Source organism: Elgaria multicarinata, chromosome 1 (assembly GCF_023053635.1).
Source record: "Elgaria multicarinata webbii isolate HBS135686 ecotype San Diego chromosome 1, rElgMul1.1.pri, whole genome shotgun sequence".
Classification (NCBI taxonomy): domain Eukaryota; kingdom Metazoa; phylum Chordata; class Lepidosauria; order Squamata; family Anguidae; genus Elgaria; species Elgaria multicarinata.
In genome coordinates, this window is record NC_086171.1 from 214,004,893 (window position 1) to 214,025,362 (window position 20,470).

The following is a 20,470-nucleotide window of genomic DNA, read 5'->3' on the forward strand; positions in this document are numbered from 1 at the left end:
TTTCAGATCAGCGAGTGCAGACAGCCTGGGAGACTGTAGACCAATCGTGAGATGTGTAATAGGAAGAAAAATATAGTCAGTACCCTCTACGGGTGTGCTCCGCTCCGTCACGGATCCCCGGATCCAAAGCGGAGTGGGCCAACCCGGACCTCCGAAGCCCGGTTCCGGAGAGGATAAGGGGAGGTCCAGATCGGCCTGAAGTGGTTCGGACCAGTCCGAAGCGGTTCAGACCGAGCTGAAGCTTCGGAGCCAGGTAAGGGGGGAGGGGGATTACCTGGGTCCATTGCAGTCTGGGCGGCGGCTTCAACTGACGCCAAGGCCTATGGCCGGAAACAGGCTGTGGCGTCAGTTGAAGCTGCTACACGGACTGCGACGGAGCCAGGTAAGTGGGGGAGGGGGGAGGGGGCTTACCTGGGGGGAGGGGGCTTACCTGGCTCTGCCACCACTACCACAGTCCGTGCAGTAACGGAGCCAGGTAAGGGGGAGGGGGCTTACCTGGGGGAGGGGGACTTAACTGGGTCCATCTCGATCCGGGTGCAACCTGTTTCCGGCCTTAGGCCCCAGCGTCAGTTGAAGCTGCCGCCTGGACCGTGATGGACCCAGGTAAGTGGGAGAGGGGACTTACCTGGCTCCGCTGCCGCCACTGCAGTCCATGCAGCAACAGCAGCGGAGCCAGGTAAGGGGGGAGGGGGGCTTACCTGGGGAGAGGGGAGCTTACCTGGTTCCAGCGTCCACCAAGGTCTGTGCGGCAGAGGACAGTGGAGCCAGTAAGGGGGGAGGGGGCTTATTCAGCCCCCGTTTTGTTCCCCTTTCCCCACTTACCTGCCTCCGCTGTCTGCCGCGGAGGCAAGTAAGTGGGGAAGTGGGGGCAAAATGGGTGCTGAATATCAATCTGGACCTCTGGATCTCGCTCCGGATCCAGTTCTGGAGCAGATCGGGGGAGGTTCGGGGCCCCTGTGCACAGCCCTAGTACCCTCAGCCACCTCACAGTGTTTAGTTAAAGAAAAGAAAAAACAGCACCAACGCACCTTCAAAATAAATTATAGAATGCCCAGTGAATAAGGTAGAAAAATGAAAGCCCCTTTCAAAAAGAAGCTGTTCTGCAACCCTTGGCAATGGTGGCACCTACCTGTGTGAAACTGTTGGAGAATTTCTCCTCCCTCTGGAGAAATTCAGTGAAATTGCCCCTCCAATTTCTTTACCCACAAATAGGGTGGAGAATTTTGAGAGGCCGCTTGCTCACAGCTCTAGTGAAAACAGGCTCCATCATGTTGATCCATCAGTACATCCCCAAACATTTACTGAGTTTGGGGTTGGGGGCCCGAATCACACTTCCCCGGGAGTAAGCCCCACTGAACTCAATGGTGCTTCCTTCTAAGTATGGGGTTGCATTTTAACCTGCTAGTAGCTATCCGGTTAGATAATTTCAATTAGGGCTCTGCATCGCTTTGGATACGAATCCCGAATCTGAGGTGAATCAGGGTGACTCGGAGGGCTTTGAAACAGATCTGAAGTGAATCAAAACAGGTCCGAATCAGTCTGAAATGAATCGGCATGGTCCGAATTGATTTGGATTGATTCGGACCCTTTCTCAAGCACAGACAGACATGAAAATTGGCTTCAGTAGGGCTTCATCTCTGCCAAGTTTGAAGCATATTGGTCCATCCCCTGATTTTTAGGAATTCTTTTAAAATTTGAGGTTTATACATATATATATATATATATATATATATATATATATATATATATAAAAATACGCTGTCATTTTTATAGATAAAAAGATAAATCTCAACACCATGAGAGGTCCTAAGTAGGGCTTTAGGAATACCAAGGTTGAAACATTGGTTCATCCCCTGATTTTTAGAAATTTAGCCGTCCTTAAATTTCGCTGTATTCAGGCTTGTTTTGTTCAAACACTACTTTCTTACACAATTTCCCACCCCATGGAGAGGCAACTGAATTAACTCCAAAAGCTGCAGCAAATGAATGGGGTGAAGGGAAAGGTAAACAGTGTTCAGTCTGGTCATGCGCCATGTCCCGGAAACCTTTGTGAATCGAGATTCAGGATGTATTATTCAGGGTCTTCAGTACAGGTGCATCGAGGTGTGGAAAGCGGTGCTTTAATTTCACATTTGTCACTGATCTGGAAATGGCCTTCAACCTTTTACGTGATTATTTTCAACATGGCCCCATTCAGGGAGGAATGTGCTAACAGGATAGCAAGAACCTGACAAGGCCAAGCTATGTGAAATCCTGGCTGAAGGAGCACGCTTTACCCTCGAGAAATCACACTGGAGACTCTGGGCCAAAGGAATATTGCAGGATATACATGTTGGATGGCAGGGCCCCCATCTCAAGATGGAGCGAGACCCAAAGGGACGTCTTCTCACTTGAGAGGCAAGAAACTTCTCAAACTTGGGAGAGGCAACGAGTGGGGTACCGCAGGGCTCAGTCCTGGGCCCAGGGCTCTTCAACATTTTTATTAATGATTTGGACGAGGAGGTGCAGGGAACACTTATCAAATTTGCAGATGACACAAAATTGGGTGGGATAGCGAATACCCTGGAAGACAGAAACAAACTTCAAAGTGATCTTGATAGGCTGGAATGCTGGGATGAAAACAACAGGATGAAATTTAATAGGGATAAATGTCAAGTTCTACATTTAGGAGATAGAAACCAAAGGCACAGTTACAAGATGGGGGATACTTGGCTCAGCAATACTACAAACGAGAAGGATCTTGGAATTATTGTAGATCGCAGGCTGAATATGAGCCAACAGTGCGATATGGCTGCAAGAAAGGCCAATGCTATTTTGGGCTGCATTAATAGAAGTATAGCTTCCAAATTGCGTGAGGTACTGGTTCCTCTCTATTCGGCCCTGGTTAGGCCTCATCTAGAGTATTGCGTCCAGTTCTGGGTTCCACAATTCAAGAAGGACGCAGACAAGCTGGAGCATGTACAGAGGAGGGCAACCAGGATGATCAGGGGTCTGGAAACAAAGCCCTATGAAGAGAGACTGAAAGAACTGGGCATGTTTAGCCTGGAGAAGAGAAGATTGAGGGGAGACATGAGAGCACTCTTCAAAGACTTAAAAGGTTGTCACACAGAGGAGGGCCAGGATCTCTTCTCGATCCTCCCAGAGTGCAGGACACGGAATAACGGGCTCAAGTTAAAGGAAGCCAGATTCCAGCTTGACATCAGGAAAAACTTCCTGACTGTTAGAGCAGTACGACAATGGAACCAGTGACCTAGGGAGGTGGTGGGCTCTCCCACACTAGAGGCCTTCAAGAGGCAGCTGGACAACCGTCTGTCAGGGATGCTTTAGGGTGGATTCCTGCACTGAGCAGGGGGTTGGACTCGATGGCCTTGTAGGCCCCTTCCAACTCTGCTATGCTATGATTCTATGAACATGAAGAAGGTGGAAACAGGAAGCGAGGTCAGCAAGAGAAGGAAGGGCAGCACAGATGAGAGGACAGTCTAGGAAGCTTAGAGGTCCTCCCTCTATCGATTCCCCCTTTCTTTTCCTTTTGACACTAGGTGCGTTGCACCCAGAGCATGCACCGCTGTTTGTTGACCACTGTTGAACCCAAACGCAACAGAGGATGCTTGGAGGAGCTGTAACAGCAGGTTGGCGTTTGTCTTTTCAGGTGCTGAGGACCAAGGGGTAAAAGTGGTCCAGCCACAGGATGCCTCAGTAACAGCAGGAGGGACCCTTAGACTGAAGTGTACGGTGACCGGTGGAGGTCGCCCAGGACCTGTGAAGTGGTTCTTGGGGGAAGGTCCCAGTCGGAAGCTCATCTATGCAGATGTTGGAAAGTTTGAGAGAGTGATGAGGGAATACCAAGGCTCCAGCACGGATTTCACCATCCTCATCCGTAACGTTTCTCTTGAGGATACTGGGACTTATTACTGCGTGAAGCAGAAGTTAAGACATAACGATGACACTGATGAGGAATGTGGGCCTGGAACTAAGGTGCTTGTGACAGAAGGTGAGTGGTGGGAACTAGTGGAGAATATTGTTCCTTTGTTGTTCCCCATCAGCTCAGACCCCCACAGCTCCAGATTTCTGGAGACCCTGGGCAGGCTGCCTTCAGAGCCCCACCTAACCCCCTGTGCTGACTGCCTCCTAGGTTGCCCTGCGGTGGGACTCCTCCTACCCCCCGCCTCGCCCTGTACTAGCGTTTGCTCTCACAGGTCAGGTTTACCTAGGGCGGGAATAAGTGCCTGCCAGTCAGGGCCGGCGCTTCCATAGAGGCCACTCATGCGGCCGCCTAGAGCGCCAAAGTAAGGGGGTGCGCTGAACGCCGCACCCGGAAGCCGCTCTCCCACAGCGGCTCTGAGAGGGCGGCTTCCGGGCGCACCGTTCCAAAGCCGCCCGCCCACCCCAACATCCTGGCTTTGCTTCGGCTGGGCGCCCACTCAGCCAAAGTGAAGCCACGCCCGCCCCCATCCCCACCCCAGCATCCTGGCTTCGCTTCGGCTGGGTGCGCACCCAGCCGAAGCGAAGCCAGAATGCTGGGACGGGGGGCGGCTTCGGAACGGCACGCCCGGAAATTGCTCTCCCAGAGCAGCTTCCGGCGCGGCATGCCTTTCCGAAGTTGCCCGCCTGCTGGCCCCACCCCACCCCAGGGTCCTGGCTTCGCTTCGGCTGGGTGGGCGCCCAGCCGAAGCGAAGCCAGAATGCTGGGGGGGAGGGGCAGGCGTACCTGCCTAGGGCGCAAAATAGTCTGGCACCGGCCCTGCTGCCAGTAATGTTTTCTTGCATTCTGCATAGCACACAACCCTGACCCTATTCTACACCCCACCCCCACCCCATCATGCTTTAAAACTGCTACTTCGTTCCTGATATGTTACAGGGGAGAAACCCCTGCTGATTAATCTTGCTAAAAAGCAAATACACTTTGCATTTCCAACGCACTTAAATCATAGCACCATCATGACAGGGATAAAAGGGCCTTTGCTTCCACTGCCCTGAGGCTAAACACCTTGACTTGGGAATAAGCGGCATTTTGTGGTAGAGAAAAGGATAAAGTGAAATTAATAAAATGAGCATCTGGAATCATGTATGTCTGGCTGCCCGGACTATAAAATACTTTTAGTAATAATAAGAAAAGGATGTAGCCAGGGCCCAGGTGGAGACGCAGGGCCTGTTTGCCACTGGCCCCACCACCTGCAGCTGGGAGGTCATTTGAGGCCTGGCTGGGTTGCAGGGCTCTGGATGTTGGCCCCAGTGTCCAGCCTTAGTAGGACCACTGTATGGATGGGTGTGTATATGAGAGAGGATGAATGGATGATGAAGGGTAGACAGCTTCCAGTTCTGGGCTCCACAATTCAAGAAGGACGCAGACAAGCTGGAGCGTGTTCAGAAGAGGGCAACCAGGATGATCAGGGGGTCTGGAAACAAAGCCCTATGAAGAGAGATGGAAAGAACTGGGCATGTTTAGCCTGGAGAAGAGAAGATGGAGGGGAGACATGAGAGCACTCTTCAAATACTTAAAAGGTTGTCACACAAAGGAGGGCCAGCATCTCTTCTCGATCCTCCCAGAGTGCGGGACACGGAATAACGGGCTCAAGTTAAAGGAAGCCAGATTCCAGCTGGACATCAGGAAAAACTTCCTGATTGTTAGAGCAGTACGACAATGGAACCAGTTACCTAGGGAGGTTGTGGGCTCTCCCACACTAGAGGCCTTCAAGAGGCAGCTGGACAACCATCTGTTAGGGATGCTTTAGGGTGGATTCCTGCATTGAGCATGGGGTTGGACTCGATGGCCTTGTAGGCCCCTTCCAACTCTATTCTATGATTCTAGGGAGAGAAAACAGGGTGGCAGAAAGGGAGGAGGGTATTCCTGCCCAGTTTTTGTCTTTGGACTCAAGCCCACCCCAACCACTTTTCTCCAACATAACACGGCTCATGACTTTTAAAAGGTTTCCCACTTCTGGCTTAACTACTAGGCAGCATCACCAGGCCCAATTGTATCTGGGTGTAGAGATGATCAGGTTCGTTTCCAGCGTTCCGTTCCTTTTCCTTGCCTTTCCTCCTTTGCCTCTTGGGTTGGTTTGAAGTTGGGCTGCAACAACTGGATCAGCTCTTGCTGTCATCGGCCATTACAGTTTGAACAGTAAAAATCACTGATCCTGCCGGCACCACCCTAACACGAATAATAATAATAATAATAATAATAATAATAATAATAATAATACTGATCCAAGGCCTCTGTTTGAAAGGCTGTTTATCCACGTAAAAAACAAAGAAACTAGAACAACAGCACCTTCAATTTGCCCATCCACAGTTAGTACCTGTATAGCGGACTGAGCAAGTGGGCATACAGGTCACCTGGTCCGTCTTCTGCATAGTGAGAGGGACTGTATTTCTAATTATAGTTAATATTTCCAAATTGGTATCTATTCATCTATCCAATCCTGGAACTGACTTTCGTCTGTGTGTGCATGCGTGTGCCTCTCACTGGCACCCAATTCATTCACTTATTTGTTTCCTAACCCTGTGCAACCCTGCTTTTTCCTCCCAGTTGGTCTGGCCTCTTCCTTTCATTCCCCCAGGTCACTCTGCCCCACCACCCTGCCCCAGTCACTCCTACACTCCCAGTAAACTATGGTGACCCTATGAAAAGGAGGACAGGGCTCCTGTATCTTTAACAGTTGTATTGAAAAGGGAATTTCAGCAGGTGTCATTTGTATGCATGCAGCACCTGGTGAAATTCCCTCTTCATCACAATAGTTAAAGCTGCAGGAGCCCTGCCCTCTTTTAAATCTGGTCACTCTACTATAGCTCCTGCAGCTTGAAATGTTGTGATAAAGAGGGAATTTCACCAGGATCCCCATATATACAATTGACACCTGCTGAAATTCCCTTTTCTATGCAACTGTTAAAGATACAGGAGCCCGGTCCTCCTTTTCATAGGGTCACCCTACATAAACTTGTTTTCTTTCTCCCCTCCACCCGCTTTCTTTCCTCTACCCCCACTTTCATTCCCGGTTGCTCCCCCCCTCCCTGCATTCCTCCCCGGGCATCTCTTTGGGGAACACCCGCTTTAAGATACGGGGGGTGGGGATTAAAAGGTTTCTGGAGCGGGGGCAGGGGGCACTTTAATTGCGAATGGTGAACCACATTAGCTGATCTGCTCTCTTTTCCCAACAGTTCGATGGCACTTGGAATTTTCCAGCCTTGGTCTCTGGATTGGATTTTTCTTGATTAAGATTGTAGCCATCTCCTTCCTGGTGTGCTTTCTTCTGAGAAAAGAGCATAGCAAGGTTACTCCTGGAAATACTGCTGCGCCTGCCCTGGAAAGGACTTTGGCAAAGAGATCTGCTTAGGATTTCATTTTGTCTCCAGCTAACAGTCCATGATGGGAAATGGGAGAAAGACCTGCACATCTCTCTCTCTGATTTAGAAATGCGGTCAAAATGCAAATGACTGAACTCTTTGCCCCTGCATTTTCCCTGAAGCTGCGGGGCCTTGCTAGACCTACCAGAAAATCCGACTGGGAGGAGGGGCGACGGCGCGCTACAGCTGGCGCACGCCGTCGCCCTTTTCCAGATGTAAACACGGCCCCGTCGCGTGCTCCGGGTTTTCGCCCCTTAAAGGGCCATGTGCACAGGAGCGCACCGCCGGAACAGGTATGGTGTTTTTTTTTAAAAAATAAAGGGTCCCCAGCTCCCCCTGATTTCCACCCCAATGTTTGATCCCCCCCTGCCCGCTCGCTCGTCCTCCCCCTGTCCGCCAGGCCTGTCTCCATCCTCCCCGCCCGTCCACCATGGCTGTCCCCGTGCCCATTCTTCTTCCCCCGTCGCCCGTGCCCGTTCTTCTTCCCCCACCCCATCCCCGATGCCCGTTCTTCCCCCGCCCCCGATGCCCGTTCTTCTCCCTCCCTCTCCTGCCGGGTCGGTCTTTCCCCTGGCCCCCATGATCCCCCCCCATGATCCCCCCCCTGGCCCGATGGGCACAGTGCTCCTATGGAGTGCTGTGCCCAGTCCGTGGCTTCTCCCAGCTACTCATGAGTAAGCGAGCAGCCGGGAAAAGCCACGGAAGTCGCTAGACTTTCCGCAGCCCCGGCCTCAGCCCGGGGCTGCGGAAAAGCCGGGCCATAAGCGAATCCGCTTATCCCAGGTTAAGGGAGGTCTTAGCCCGGCTTGACCCCGGAATCCCCTGTGCGTCATCTGGATGCACAGGAAGGAGACCGGGCCTCACACCACGCTAACGCCTCGGCTAGCAATGGCCTGGGTTTCTTCTGAGTTTGACTCTTTACACCAAAGATGAAGAAATGTCGTGTGAAGCTTCTAGGTTAAAGGGACCCGGAAATGCTAGGAAACCATCAACAATTTAAGTTTCAGCAGAGATAGGATATATAAACATTTGGATGTTTTCATGCAGGCCAATTTGTGAACCCTCATTTTAACCCCATTGATGGTAACATTCACAAATGTACCCAGCATCTCCAAGAATACATATATACAAAGAATACAAATATACACCCAAAACAATGTATTTCCCCACCAGTTCTGCCACAGGCTATGGCTGTGTGTTGAGTCTGATGATACACTGATGGTGGTATATAAATAAATAATAAATAATAATATATAGCACTCTCAATTGGGCCTAGTGCCCCATCTTTTCAATTGGCTGAGTGCTGAAATCTTTCCTGTATTGGTAATACGCTACAGAAACCTTTGCTGTAGCGTATTACCACTACAGAAAAGGGTAGTAAAAAGCATTTATATCATAAATGGTGTCCTAGGCAATACACAGAATTTAGATATAACCTATTCCCTGCCTAGAGAGAGTACAATCCCTGTGATATGGAAAGAACAGGCAGGGTTCAATGATGAAAAGTCATCCTGGAGAGGAAAGCATCAAACAGCAATAGAAATAGAACATTAAATAAGATGGGGCTGAGATGACACAACTGAAGGTTAGAAATTCAGACGGGGCTTGAAGAAAAACAAGACCTTCATCAATTTATTTTACAATTCACTTCGTTCCGGCAGGCCTTTGGCAAATAATCTGGGCCTCCGTCGATGTATTTTAAATGTTTAATGTTTTAATATTGTAACATATTTTTAACTTCTGTATATTTCTTTTCATAGGTTTTAAAATGTGTATGTTTTAAATTTTGTAAGGCTGCCTTGAGGCCCAGTATTGGACAAAAGGCGGAATCCAAATTAATATAATACATTGGTTTCCAGTGAAGGGCTGAAACATTAAAATGCTATAGCACCCTCAACTGATTAGCTAAGAAAATCACTCTGCTGAGTCAGGTACAACCTGCATTTTGTAACATCTTGCCTCTTGAAGATATCTGGAGATATCAAAACAGTTAACATTTGTTGTGATCTTTTCTTTGTCCTAATAAAGTTATTACACAAATGTGGATTTTGGAATTTTTCTTATGGCCAGCACAGCTACCTTTGCTTTTTACATTTCTTGCCTTATTCAGGGAATCTTGGCGCCTCTCTAAAATAAAAACGTGCTTAGGGGGGAAAGGACACATTGGCCTCCATTATGCAAAACCCATATTTGAGGATCTTGCAATGATTGACTCCAGATGGAGAGGTAGGGGTACTCAAACTCATCCTTCCTGCATTACGAAGCAACATCCTAACCACCGAACTAGACAGGAGAGCTGTGTAGGAGGGAAACCTTTGTGATCTACCACAGCACACCCTCCTCTCTCCTCTAACCACAAATCCTAGCACAAAAGGAGCCCTGATGTAGCCATAACTCAGAACAAGTTTAGCCTACTTTATCCACCTTGCCCAAACCCCCTTTTTCCAACTCCATCTGGTTTTCTGCCTGATGTGCAGTTTTTCCAGCACTTGGGTACAATTTCCTCCCACAGGCTTAAGGTCATACTCTGCTTTGTCAAGAGTGCTTAGAAGCGGTCTTATCTCACTCGGTGGGTATAACCCAAGGGTCAAACTGTACTGCAAGGAAAGGTAATGCTTCTTTGATTAAAGGAGTCGGGAAAGACTCTTGACAAAAAGCAGTGGCTCAGAATGCATTGCCTGAACTTCAAAGGCGCCTTTGGAATGTTTTTCTCCTATGCATGCTGTGATTTAGTACAGTGCTTTTCTTTCTGGTGTTCAGCAAAGCCTGGCTGGTCCCACAAATGCCTCTGGTCAACTTACTTTAATAAAACACAACATAAAAGCTGAAAGACATTTTTAATAATAAAAAAAATAGTATCAGCCTTTTAAATAATACTAGCAAATTTAAGTTTCCAACAGTTTTTTTTTTTAATCAGCTTCATCCCATGACACCTGCTGAGACAATAATATACAAGCCACAGTTCCAAGACGTTTAATTCAATGACAGCTGCTCCATGTGTTCTTCTGCTGTCTTCCTTCGTGGTGGTTTCACAAGGCCATTTCCTGGACTGCAGCATATATTCACAGGGGGTCATTCATTCAAAGGTTTCTGCTTCCATGAAGCTTTGAGATACTGGAGCTTTCGAATTAAAATATATAGTCTTCCAAACCTGTTACAAAAAGGAAAAAAAGTGTTAATCCTATATATTCTTTATTCGTTTCAAAAGAATGGCTTGTACAAAGTAAAATACTCCCAATGGTGAATGCCTAATCAAAAATATCAGTATTTGAAAGACGTGTTCTCAAATAAAGTCTGAAACCGCTGACTAATCATCAGCATATATAGGGCCCTGCATGCCCGGTTCTTTCAGTCTCTTTTCATACGGCTTTGCTTCCAGACCCCTGATCATCCTGGTTGCCCTCCTCTGAACACGCTCCAGCTTGTCTGCGTCCTTCTTGAATTGTGGAGCCCACAACTGGGCGCAATACTCTAGATGAGGCCTAACCAGGGCTGAATGGGCAGAACAAGGCTGTCTCTTTAGTCTTAGGTCTCATCTACACCAAGCAGGATATTCCACTATGAAAGCAGTATGAAAGCGGTATATAAAAGGCAGGATCTACACCAAGCAGGATATAGTGGTATGAAAGCAGTATATGGTATGTGTCAATGTTATGTGTTAACTGCTGAACTTTCCAACTAAGATTGTAGTGCCTGAATTTGCTTTCCTTTTCCCCCTCCTCCTCCTCCTCCCTCCCAATCCCCTTTCCTTTTGTGTCATGTCTTTTAGATTGTAAGCCTGTGGGCAGGGACTGTCAAGAAATACTTTTGTAAGCCGCCGTGAGAGCCTTTTTTGGCTGAATGGCAGCATAAAAATCCTTAAATAAATAAATAAATAAAAAATGTGCCCCAACAGTTGTCAATGCACTTCAATACTGCTATAAAGCAGCAGTGTGGCTCCTGCCTTTTATATACCACTTTCATTGTGGAATATCTTGCTTGGTGTAGCTGAGCCTCTAGTCATCTAAGCATTATCTGTAGCATGCTTTTATCCCCAGGTCCAACGGCATAGACCTGGGGCCCATGAACTACAAGTTTTTTGTGGCAGCCACAGGGCCGGTCCCCACCACAGGACAGGTGAGCACCGAATTTGACAAGGCTGCATGAGGGCAGGGGAAGGCAACCCAGTGCCCGCCAGATGTTTCGGGTGACAATTCCCATAATCTCTGTCCATTGCCATGCTGGTTGGGGCTGATGAAAGGTGTAGTCCAAACATCTGGCGGGCGCCCCAGTTCCAGGTGAACAGAGGCAGCTGGGCCATGCTGCAATAAACAGCTCCTGCTACACACCTGCAACCAGGATCTTTGACCTAGCGACATGAAGCAAACTGGCTCTTGCGGGTCGCCCGAACGTCAGGGTGTGGTATTTACAACTTGGTCTGAAACACACATCCTTCCTGAAGTGGTGGTTATTGTTTAGATCTTGCACATTATGCCAAACGTGACTCTTGAAATACATTTCTTGTTAACGATGATGTGTGCAAAGGGGGACCGGGCGGGGACCCCTTGTATTAATGGGTCCTGAGATGGGCCCAGAAAGCTGCTAAATCATACACTGATGTTCCAGCTCCCCTTAACTTGTTGGGCCAGACACCGACACTTTGCCACCATGCTCAGCAAACTTGGAAGCAATCAAACAAGACCACCCAGCCCTTCCTTGTCACTCACCGGTACAGAGGCCACAAAGGGGGAAGGGTGAGCCATTTAAGGCAAGCAAAAGACTTGACGCACCAAGTCCCCATGTGCCATCTCAGTCCAGTGCCATCTTCTGGTACCCCTGGGTCTGGTGGAAATTCACCTTCTGAAAGAGAAGAAACGAGCACTTGTTTGAAGAGAGGGAAAAGGGGGCCACGGAACAGGAGAGATGGTGCCGAAGAGTAAATCCCTGCTCACTTCCTCCATTTCCAGTTCAACACTCTATGCCTTATGTCTAAGTCCTCACTTCAGGCTGTGCCTCCTATCTCTTCCCCCTTCTTACACTCTCTGCCCAGCCTAAGTTCATCTCTCTTGATATCACTCTCCCATGTTGGAATCAGAACTTTTCCTTGGGAATCCTGTTTGTGCTCAGAAACACAGCGCACAATGCAGGTCTTACTTAGCAGAGTAAGTTTATTAGCTTCAGACTTCTTAACAGTTCCGCGTCATTGTGCAGAGTGACAAAAGCTATACACATATACATATACACACAGTTCTTATCTATATTACATACAGCTGTGATTAGGCTAACCCAGCCTCAAGGATCTTTGGTATATATTCATATCATTAACACCACGATATCTTAGAGAATCCTGGCAAGGTTCCCAGTACAGCTTCTATCTCAAGGTCATTGCTCACAGATAGTCTTTCTCTGCTTAGCTTTGAAATAGCCACACACACAATTTTAATGACTACGCAAGCCTTTTCCTTTCTTAAACTTAACAGTGTTTACCAAGCTGCCCACTTCGCCTTAAGCTGTCTCTTACGCAATTTCCTATCTACAAGTTCTAAATACAAAACAAAACACTCTGCAACACCACGCTGTCACTTCAACTGCACTTCCTGCAACCCATCCAGCCTTCCCCAAGCTTGTGCCCTCCAGATTTTTTTGGGACTACAATTCCCAGCATGCCATGCTGGCTGGGGCTGATGGGAGTTGGAAGCCCAAAACATCTGGAGGGCATGAGGTGGAGAAGGCTGCCCTAACCCATTATTGATTGTTCCTTCCTGAAACCTCATCCAGCCCCTCAATCTTAGATGACAAATGACTTGGGAAGGAAATACTGTATTTCATAGAATCATAGAATGGCAGAGTTGGAAGGGGCCTACAAGGCCATCGAGTCCAACCCCCTGCTCAATGCAGGAATCCACCCTAAAGCATCCCTGACAGAGGGTTGCTCAGCTGCCTCTTGAAGGTCTCTAGTGTGGGAGCGCCCACCACCTCCCTAGGTCACTGGTTCCATTGTCGTACTGCTCTAGCGGTCAGGAAGTTTTTCCTGATGCCCAGCTGGAATCTGGCTTCCTTTAACTTGAGCCCGTTATTCCGTGTCCTGTGCTCTGGGAGGATCGATTGTAAGACGCCATCGATTGTAAGACGTACACAAATTTCAGTACCACCAACAGAAAAAAAAAAAACCTAAGACACACCCGCGATTCTAAGACGCACCCCATTTTTAGAGATGTTTATAGGGGGGGGGGGGAGTGCGTCTTAGAATCGAAGAAATAGGGTATGTCACTTTTGCATCCTGTACAGTGTCCAGCACACCTCCGATGCTAAATAAAGGCAGCAACAGAATCTGATCTGGAACAGAATATTTCAAAGCAGCCGGCTGTTATGGATTTCTGTGAGAACCCAAGTTCAGGACAAAGTGCAGGCCAAAAGGCTAAGGATGGGCTGACCGAGCCACTTACCTAGGAGAAACCCGGTCTAGTAAGACTATGATGCTAAAATGAAGTTCTTCTAGATGGAATAGTCCAAAGTGGCCTGGATCAGATGGAGGGAGCATCGATTCCCAAGCGTTAACACCACAGGTACTTTTCAAGTAGGGCTGAACTGCTTGGTTGATTCTAGGCCCTGTTGGTGAATAAGCTTAGTATGGAAAAGGCATGCTATCATCACGGGGTAAAAAAACATGTTCCATCTCAAAACAGCATGATGTGACTTCCATTTCTAAAGTTTAAGGAGTAAAGTTAAACTCCAATAGTATACAGATTAGAGCGTCATATTAAGAAACAGGGAGAACTGAAATAAAATCCATACTCAACCGTGAAGGTCACTACCTTTAGATCCCATAACTGAATCCCTGACATCTCTAGGTAAAAGAATCAGGCAACAGATGGGCAAACGCTCTACCTGCAGCCTTGGAGAGCCTCTGCCGTACAAGACCAGGCTAAATGGACCAAGGATCAGATTCTGTATATGGCAGCTTCATGTATTCATGCGGTTCTAGCCACAGAGGCAGATACAGGCTCCGATATTCTCTCGCCAAGGATTAAGAGCCAATCTGGGATGGTGAAGTTCCATTCACATGCCACTGAATGAGTGTTTGGTTAATGCTGAGTTGAGCTGTGGAGGCTGCAAACATTCATAGAATCATAGAATAGCAGAGTTGGAAGGGGCCTACGAGGCCATTGAGTCCACCCCCTGCTCAATGCAGGAATCCACCCTAAAGCATTCCTGACAGAGGGTTGTCCAGCTGCCTCTTGAAGGCCTCTAGTGTGGGAGAGCCCACCACCTCACCAGGCAACTGATTCCATTGTTGTACTGCTCTAACAGTCAGGAAGTTTTTCCTGATGTCCAGCTGGAATCTGGCTTCCTTTAACTTGAGCCCGTTATTCCGTGTCCTGCACTCTGGGAGAAGAGATCCTGGCCTTCATCTGTGTGATAACCTTTCAAGTATTTGAAGAGTGCTCTCATGTCTCCCCTCCCATCTCCTCTTCTCCAGGCTAAACATGCCCAGTTCTTTCAGTCTCTCTTCATAGGGCTTTGTTTCCAGATCCCTGATCATCCTGGTTGCCCTCCTCTGAACACGCTCCAGCTTGTCTATGTCCTTCTTGAATTGTGAAGCCCAGAACTGGACGCAATACTCTAGATGAGGCCTAACCAGGGCCGAATAGAGAGGAACCAGTACCTCACGCGATTTGGAAGCTATACTTCTATTAATGCAGCCCAAAATAGCATTTGCCTTTCTTGCAGCCATATCACACTGCTGGCTCATATTCAGCTTGCGATCTACAACAATTCCAAGATCCTTCTCGTTTGTAGTATTGCTGAGCCAAGTATCCCCCATCTTGTAACTGTGCCTTTGGTTTCTATTTCCTAAATGTAGAACTTGGCATTTATCCCTATTAAATTTCATTCTGTGGTTTTCAGCCCAGCGCTCCAGCTTAGCAAGATCACTTTGAAGTTTGTTTCTGTCTTCCAGGGTATTCGCTATCCCACCCAATTTTGTGTCATCTGCAAATTTGATAAGCGTTCCCTGACTTGGTGTTTCTGACTTGGCTAACACCACAGATCCTATATCCTCATACTAAAAGGGAAGTTGGCACCAGCGCAGAAGAGGCAGGCGAAAGAAGGAGAGGGCAGGGAAACTGAATGGAAGTAGGCAACTGCCCCAAATCATTTCGATGGCTGACCTAACACAGCAGTCAGGAGAGCCCCAGATGTGCCCACTCTCTCTAGTACAGGGATGTGGTCCTCCAGTTGTCCACATGTGGTCCTCCAGTTGTTGTTGGGCTGATATTTGCATCAGCCCTAGCCAGGATAGTCAATGTTGAGGGCTGATGGGAACTGCAGTCCATCAACATCGAGAGGGCCACACATTCCCTATCCCTGCTCTAGTAACATAGAAAATGAAGTTATCAGTCACCTTGCCATGATGTGGATACTCAGATTTGGAGGGGCAGGAAGGCGTGGTACCCGTGTCTGCAGATAAAACTGTCCCCAGAGCCCACAAAGAGTTCTGAGGCCCATGATCTACAGATGTTGCTGTGGCAGCTGTTTGGACCAATCCCCACCATAGGAAAGGCGGACAATGAATTTGACACAGCTGCAGAGGGTTTGGGGTGGGGGAGATTTCCCCCAGCCAAGCTCACTAACACCTCAAGAGGAGTATTTGTGTGCTTAGCTCTAGTTACCACAGTGAAAAACAAAACAGACTGGAAGAGAACCTAGAACTAGTATGTTCTGTATAAAGACCCACCCACACTCGTAACTTTTTAAAAGCCTATTTCTGTTGGACTATATCAGTTCTCACCACTTTCTTATGCTCCAGTTGGTCATTCCAATCCTTCTCCACGTGTGCCATCTGGTTGTTTAAGAGCTGGCTCTGGTCTCTCCTCATGGTGCTGGCAGCTGTGTACTCAAGTCAGAGACAAGATCCTTGAAGGTTAGGTACTCTAGCCACTAACAGACCTCCTACTCCCTTCTTGCTCTGTTCCAGACACAGAAAACACAGGGGCTTCACGAGGTTCATCAGGGCAGACCTAAGAAAGCTGGACAGAAGAGGAAGACAGGCAAGGATTATCGTGGTACTCAGACACACAGTCAAACAAAGGCTAAAATTAAGTTTAAAAGGCTAGAGGTTAGCTTTAAAGTTTGACAACTTGAAAGTTTTTTTTTAAAATAAAATCATTCTGTGCTAGACACACATCATGGCCTTCCCCAATTCTGTGGCAAGGAAAGTCAGGTTGTGCACCCTAAAATTTTGCAAATACCGTATTTCTTCGATTCTAAGATGCCATCGATTCTAAGACGCACACTAATTTCAGTATCACCAACAGAAAAAAAGCTTTGATTCTAAGAAATAATAAACGCACCCGCGATTCTAAGACGCACCCCGTTTTTAAAGATGTTTATGCGGGGGGAAAAGTGTGTCTTAGAATCGAAGAAATACGGTAATTTCTGTAAAGATTGTATCGCCTTATGGAGATTGTCTGCTTATATCTACTTATTGCAATTATATCCTGCCTTTTTTCCTCCAAGGCAGTGGATATAATCTTCCCCTCTCCATTTTATCCTCATAACAAACCTTTGAGGCACGTTAGGCTGAGAATCAGTGGCTGAATTTGGACGACACACTAATCAATGGTTGTTTCCCATTCTGTTGCTCTTACCTCCCCCCACCCCATCCCACCCCGGTTGATTAGTGTGTCATCTGAACTCAGCCAATGTCTGGCCCAAAGTCACACAGTGAGCTTCCGCGGCCATGTGGAGACTAGAACTTGGATCTCCAGACTCCCAGTCTGACACTATAACTGCTACACCACACTGGCATTTTATCTGTAGAATAAAACGACAGCTAAACAATCCAGGTCTTGAGTAGGAATAAGTAACTCTCTGTACCTCACTATATTCCTGCAATGGTAAACATCTGGGTGACATTTTGCCCATATTTTCTGCAAATAATGTACCAGTAATGCTTTCTATTTCAGGCAGGTGCTTGAAAATGAAAAAAGAGAGATCTTCTACAGCCATCGTAACACAAAATAGCTTTTAAAAAAATAAATAAAGTGATGCTATTTTGGGTAATCCAAATGTTATTTATTATTTATTGCATTTCCATACCACCCAATAGCCGAAGCTCTCTGGGCGGTTCACAAAAATTAAAACCATTCAAAGTGTAAAACAAACAGTACAGAAACATGATATAAAATACAATATAAAAGCACAACCACGATAAAAAAATCAGCAGCGGTGCAGAAATGCAAATTTAAAATACAAATTTTGCATGCCTGCGATGACAAAAGCTTACGCCAGAATAAATGTGTTAAGTCTTTAAAGTACCATAAGGGAGAGGCGGGTAAGAAATATATTATTAGATTTATTGTAGATCGCAAGCTGAATATGAGCCAACAGCGCTTTATGGCTGCAAGAAAGGCAAATGTTATTTTGGGCTGCATTAATAGAAGTATAGCTTCCAAATCACGTGAGGTACTGGTTCCTCTCTATTCAGCCCTGGTTAGGCCTCATCTAGAGTATTGCATCCAGTTCTGGGCTCCACAATTCAAGAAGGATGCAGAGAAGCTGGAGTGTGTTCAGAAGAGGGCAACCAGGATGATCAGGGGTCTGGAAACAAAGCCCTATGAAGAGAGACTGAAAGAACTGGGCCTGTTTAGCCTGGAGAAGAGAAGACTAAGGGGAGACATGATAGCAGTCTTCAAAGACTTAAAAGGTTGTCACCCAGAGGAGGGCCAGGATCTCTTCTCGATCCTCCCAGAGTGCAGGACACGGAATAACGGGCTCAAGTTAAAGGAAGCCAGATTCTAGCTGGACATCAGGAAAAACTTCCTGTTAGAGCAGTACAACAATGGAACCAGTTACCTAGGGAGGTTGTGGACTCTCCCACAATAGAGGCATTCAAGAGGCAGCTGGACAACCATCTGTCAGGAATACTTTAGGGTGGATTCCTGCATTGAGCAGGGGGTTGGACTAGATGGCCTTAGAGGCCCCTTCCAACTCTGCTATTCTATGATTCTAATTCTAATTATTATTATTATGCTATTAATACTGCACTGCTGGCCATACTTACCCTATCAAGAAATACTCTTCAACGTGAAGCGGCTATAAGGAGAGATGAAGGCCTGGCCCCAACGGAGGGTGGCGACCCCAATGCCCTCCCCACCCCCAAATCCCAAGCTTTCCCCCATAACTTGTTGTAATAATTTTTTTTAAATAAGCTCCTTCACCCTCCCCACATCTCGCTCTCTCTACCTCCAACGGCCACCCGCGCGTGCTCTTACTCAGGAAACGGCCGGAAAAGAGGGCGTCGCGCGCTGAACGCGTCACTTCCTCCGCGACTCCACCGCGCTTCTCTCTCGCTAACCCCCCATTGGCTGACGAAAGAGGTATGACCGGAAATGCCGCCCAAACCGTCTTTTTGAAGAGAATTAAAAAAAATTTTTTAAAAAAAATTGGTCTCTCGCGTCATTGAGTGAAGAAAGAGAAAACAACAATTAACTTTATTAGGTGTTTTAATTCAAGAGGGCATTTCCCCCCCTTTTCCCACCACAGAGATAGAAAAAAGTAGAGTCGACATACAGCCCAGTTGATCACTTCCGTTTGCTGAGTGAGCAGCAGCACAAAGGGAGAGAGCTTCGGCAATAATAATAATAATAACAACATTATTATTTATTATTATTTATTTATTATTTATTAATAATAATTTATTAACAACAACAACAACAACTCCCACCCGCGTCGTATCTCTATGTTGCCCTGTCGTATTTGCCTGGCTTCGGTTACTTCAAAAATGGCGGCGTGTAGCTCGCCGAAGGCTTCTCAGAGTTGGAATGCTAGTACGACTCTTCCTTTCTCTATCTCTATGGCTTCTCTCCGCCCGCTCCCCCAGCGAACAATTGACCAATCCGCGATGGGGAAGTGGGGGCTGGTGGCTGGGTTACACGGGGAACGTGGCGCGCGTGCGCGTGCGTCAGGATGTGTATATATAGCCGAGCGCCGCCATTTTGTCGCTCACTTGCAACGTGTTTTCGTCTGGGTTGTTGTGGGAGATGGATGTCAGGGTGGCTCATTTTGTCTTCATTAAGGCATTGATAAGTGCAGCTCTGGAGTTTGGGAAGGGTGATAGGGTGGCAACCTAATTCACAAAATAAAATTGGAGGAGACGGTTACCTATGATGCTGTAGAGTAGCCTTTCTCAACCTGGGGCGCTCCAGATGTGTTGGACTACAACTCCCAGAATGCCCCAGCCAGCTCTGCTGGCTGGGGCATTCTGGGAGATGCAGTCCAACACATCTGGAGTGCCCCAGGTTGAGAACCACTGCTGTAGAGCATCTTTAATAAAGTCTGAAATACTAATAATACTAATAATATCTTTCTTAACTGCCTCTCCCTCTGGATCGAGACGGGGTGCAACAACAAACACAAAATGCCACAAATTACATTTAATATATATAACATGACATATAACATATAAAACTAACACGTCATTATAAAACTAATATTTATTCATTACATTTTTATACGGTCCATCAGCTGAATCTGTGGGCAGTGTACAATTAAAAAGCATAAAATACAATTAAAAATGTAAAAGGTAATGTAAAACCAGCTACATTAAAGGCCAAGGAAACCCTGTGTAAAAAGGTTACAGGAGGCATTTAAAAGAGATGTTTTCCGCCTCCCGAAATGCAGGAGGAAGGCTGGGTGCCACCACAGAGAAGGCCTGTTCTAGAGAGAGAATCTCTCTAAGGGACTGCAGAGTCAGTCAACTGCAGCAAAATCAACAAAAGGAGTCAAACTCCCCTTAAGGACTAGCAACTTTATTTGCTTTCATGGTCAATAGCTTGTCAGTTTTGTTTAGTTTTAATGAAACTTTTTAAATCATTCAGTAAAGTTGCTGTCTTGAGGACGTTAACCCCACACTCTGAGGATTTTTTTTACAAGTTTTAAAGTTATTTTAAATGGGAAGGAACCTTAATTGTGGTCTGGGTAAAATAGGGATCCAAGAAATCAAAAAGGGATCCTCGTGATTTCATATGATTTTTGAAGAGGACACCCACAAAACCACCGGAAAAATCACAGACCACATCTGCCTCCACAGACTAAACCGCAAAAATCAGCGATCCACCACTCGTAGGAGTTGCTGCAGCACAAA

General features: G+C 47.1%; 1 protein-coding gene, 1 long non-coding RNA gene and 2 other non-coding genes across 5 annotated transcripts in view; 1 reads left to right on the forward strand and 3 right to left on the reverse strand.

Moving 5' to 3' along the window:
* SIRPB2 (signal regulatory protein beta 2) overlaps window positions 1–7,334 on the forward strand; it is an 84,644-nt gene extending 77,310 nt beyond the window's left edge. The window contains exons 3-4 of the mRNA XM_063143357.1: window positions 3,665–3,991; window positions 7,159–7,334. Coding sequence (XP_062999427.1) covers window positions 3,665–3,991; window positions 7,159–7,334 — 503 coding nt within the window. The remainder of the gene's footprint in view (window positions 1–3,664; window positions 3,992–7,158) is intronic.
* A 2,830-nt stretch (window positions 7,335–10,164) lies between these two features.
* On the reverse strand, window positions 10,165–18,492 carry LOC134413289 (uncharacterized). 2 transcript variants are annotated; one of them, XR_010026463.1, is made up of 6 exons: window positions 18,389–18,492; window positions 16,115–16,352; window positions 14,212–14,433; window positions 13,770–13,932; window positions 12,051–12,183; window positions 10,165–10,495 (listed from the first exon to the last, which is right to left on the reverse strand). It is a non-coding gene; the product is annotated as an uncharacterized LOC134413289 (long non-coding RNA). The 2 variants fall into 2 exon arrangements; XR_010026462.1 differs by lacking the exon at window positions 14,212–14,433 and having other exon boundaries at window positions 18,389–18,490.
* Window positions 11,353–11,487, reverse strand: LOC134413503 (small nucleolar RNA SNORA5). The gene has a single exon (XR_010026510.1). It is a non-coding gene; the product is annotated as a small nucleolar RNA SNORA5 (small nucleolar RNA).
* On the reverse strand, window positions 15,778–15,912 carry LOC134413502 (small nucleolar RNA SNORA5). Its single transcript, XR_010026509.1, has one exon. It is a non-coding gene; the product is annotated as a small nucleolar RNA SNORA5 (small nucleolar RNA).
* Window positions 18,493–20,470: the final 1,978 nt, after the last annotated feature.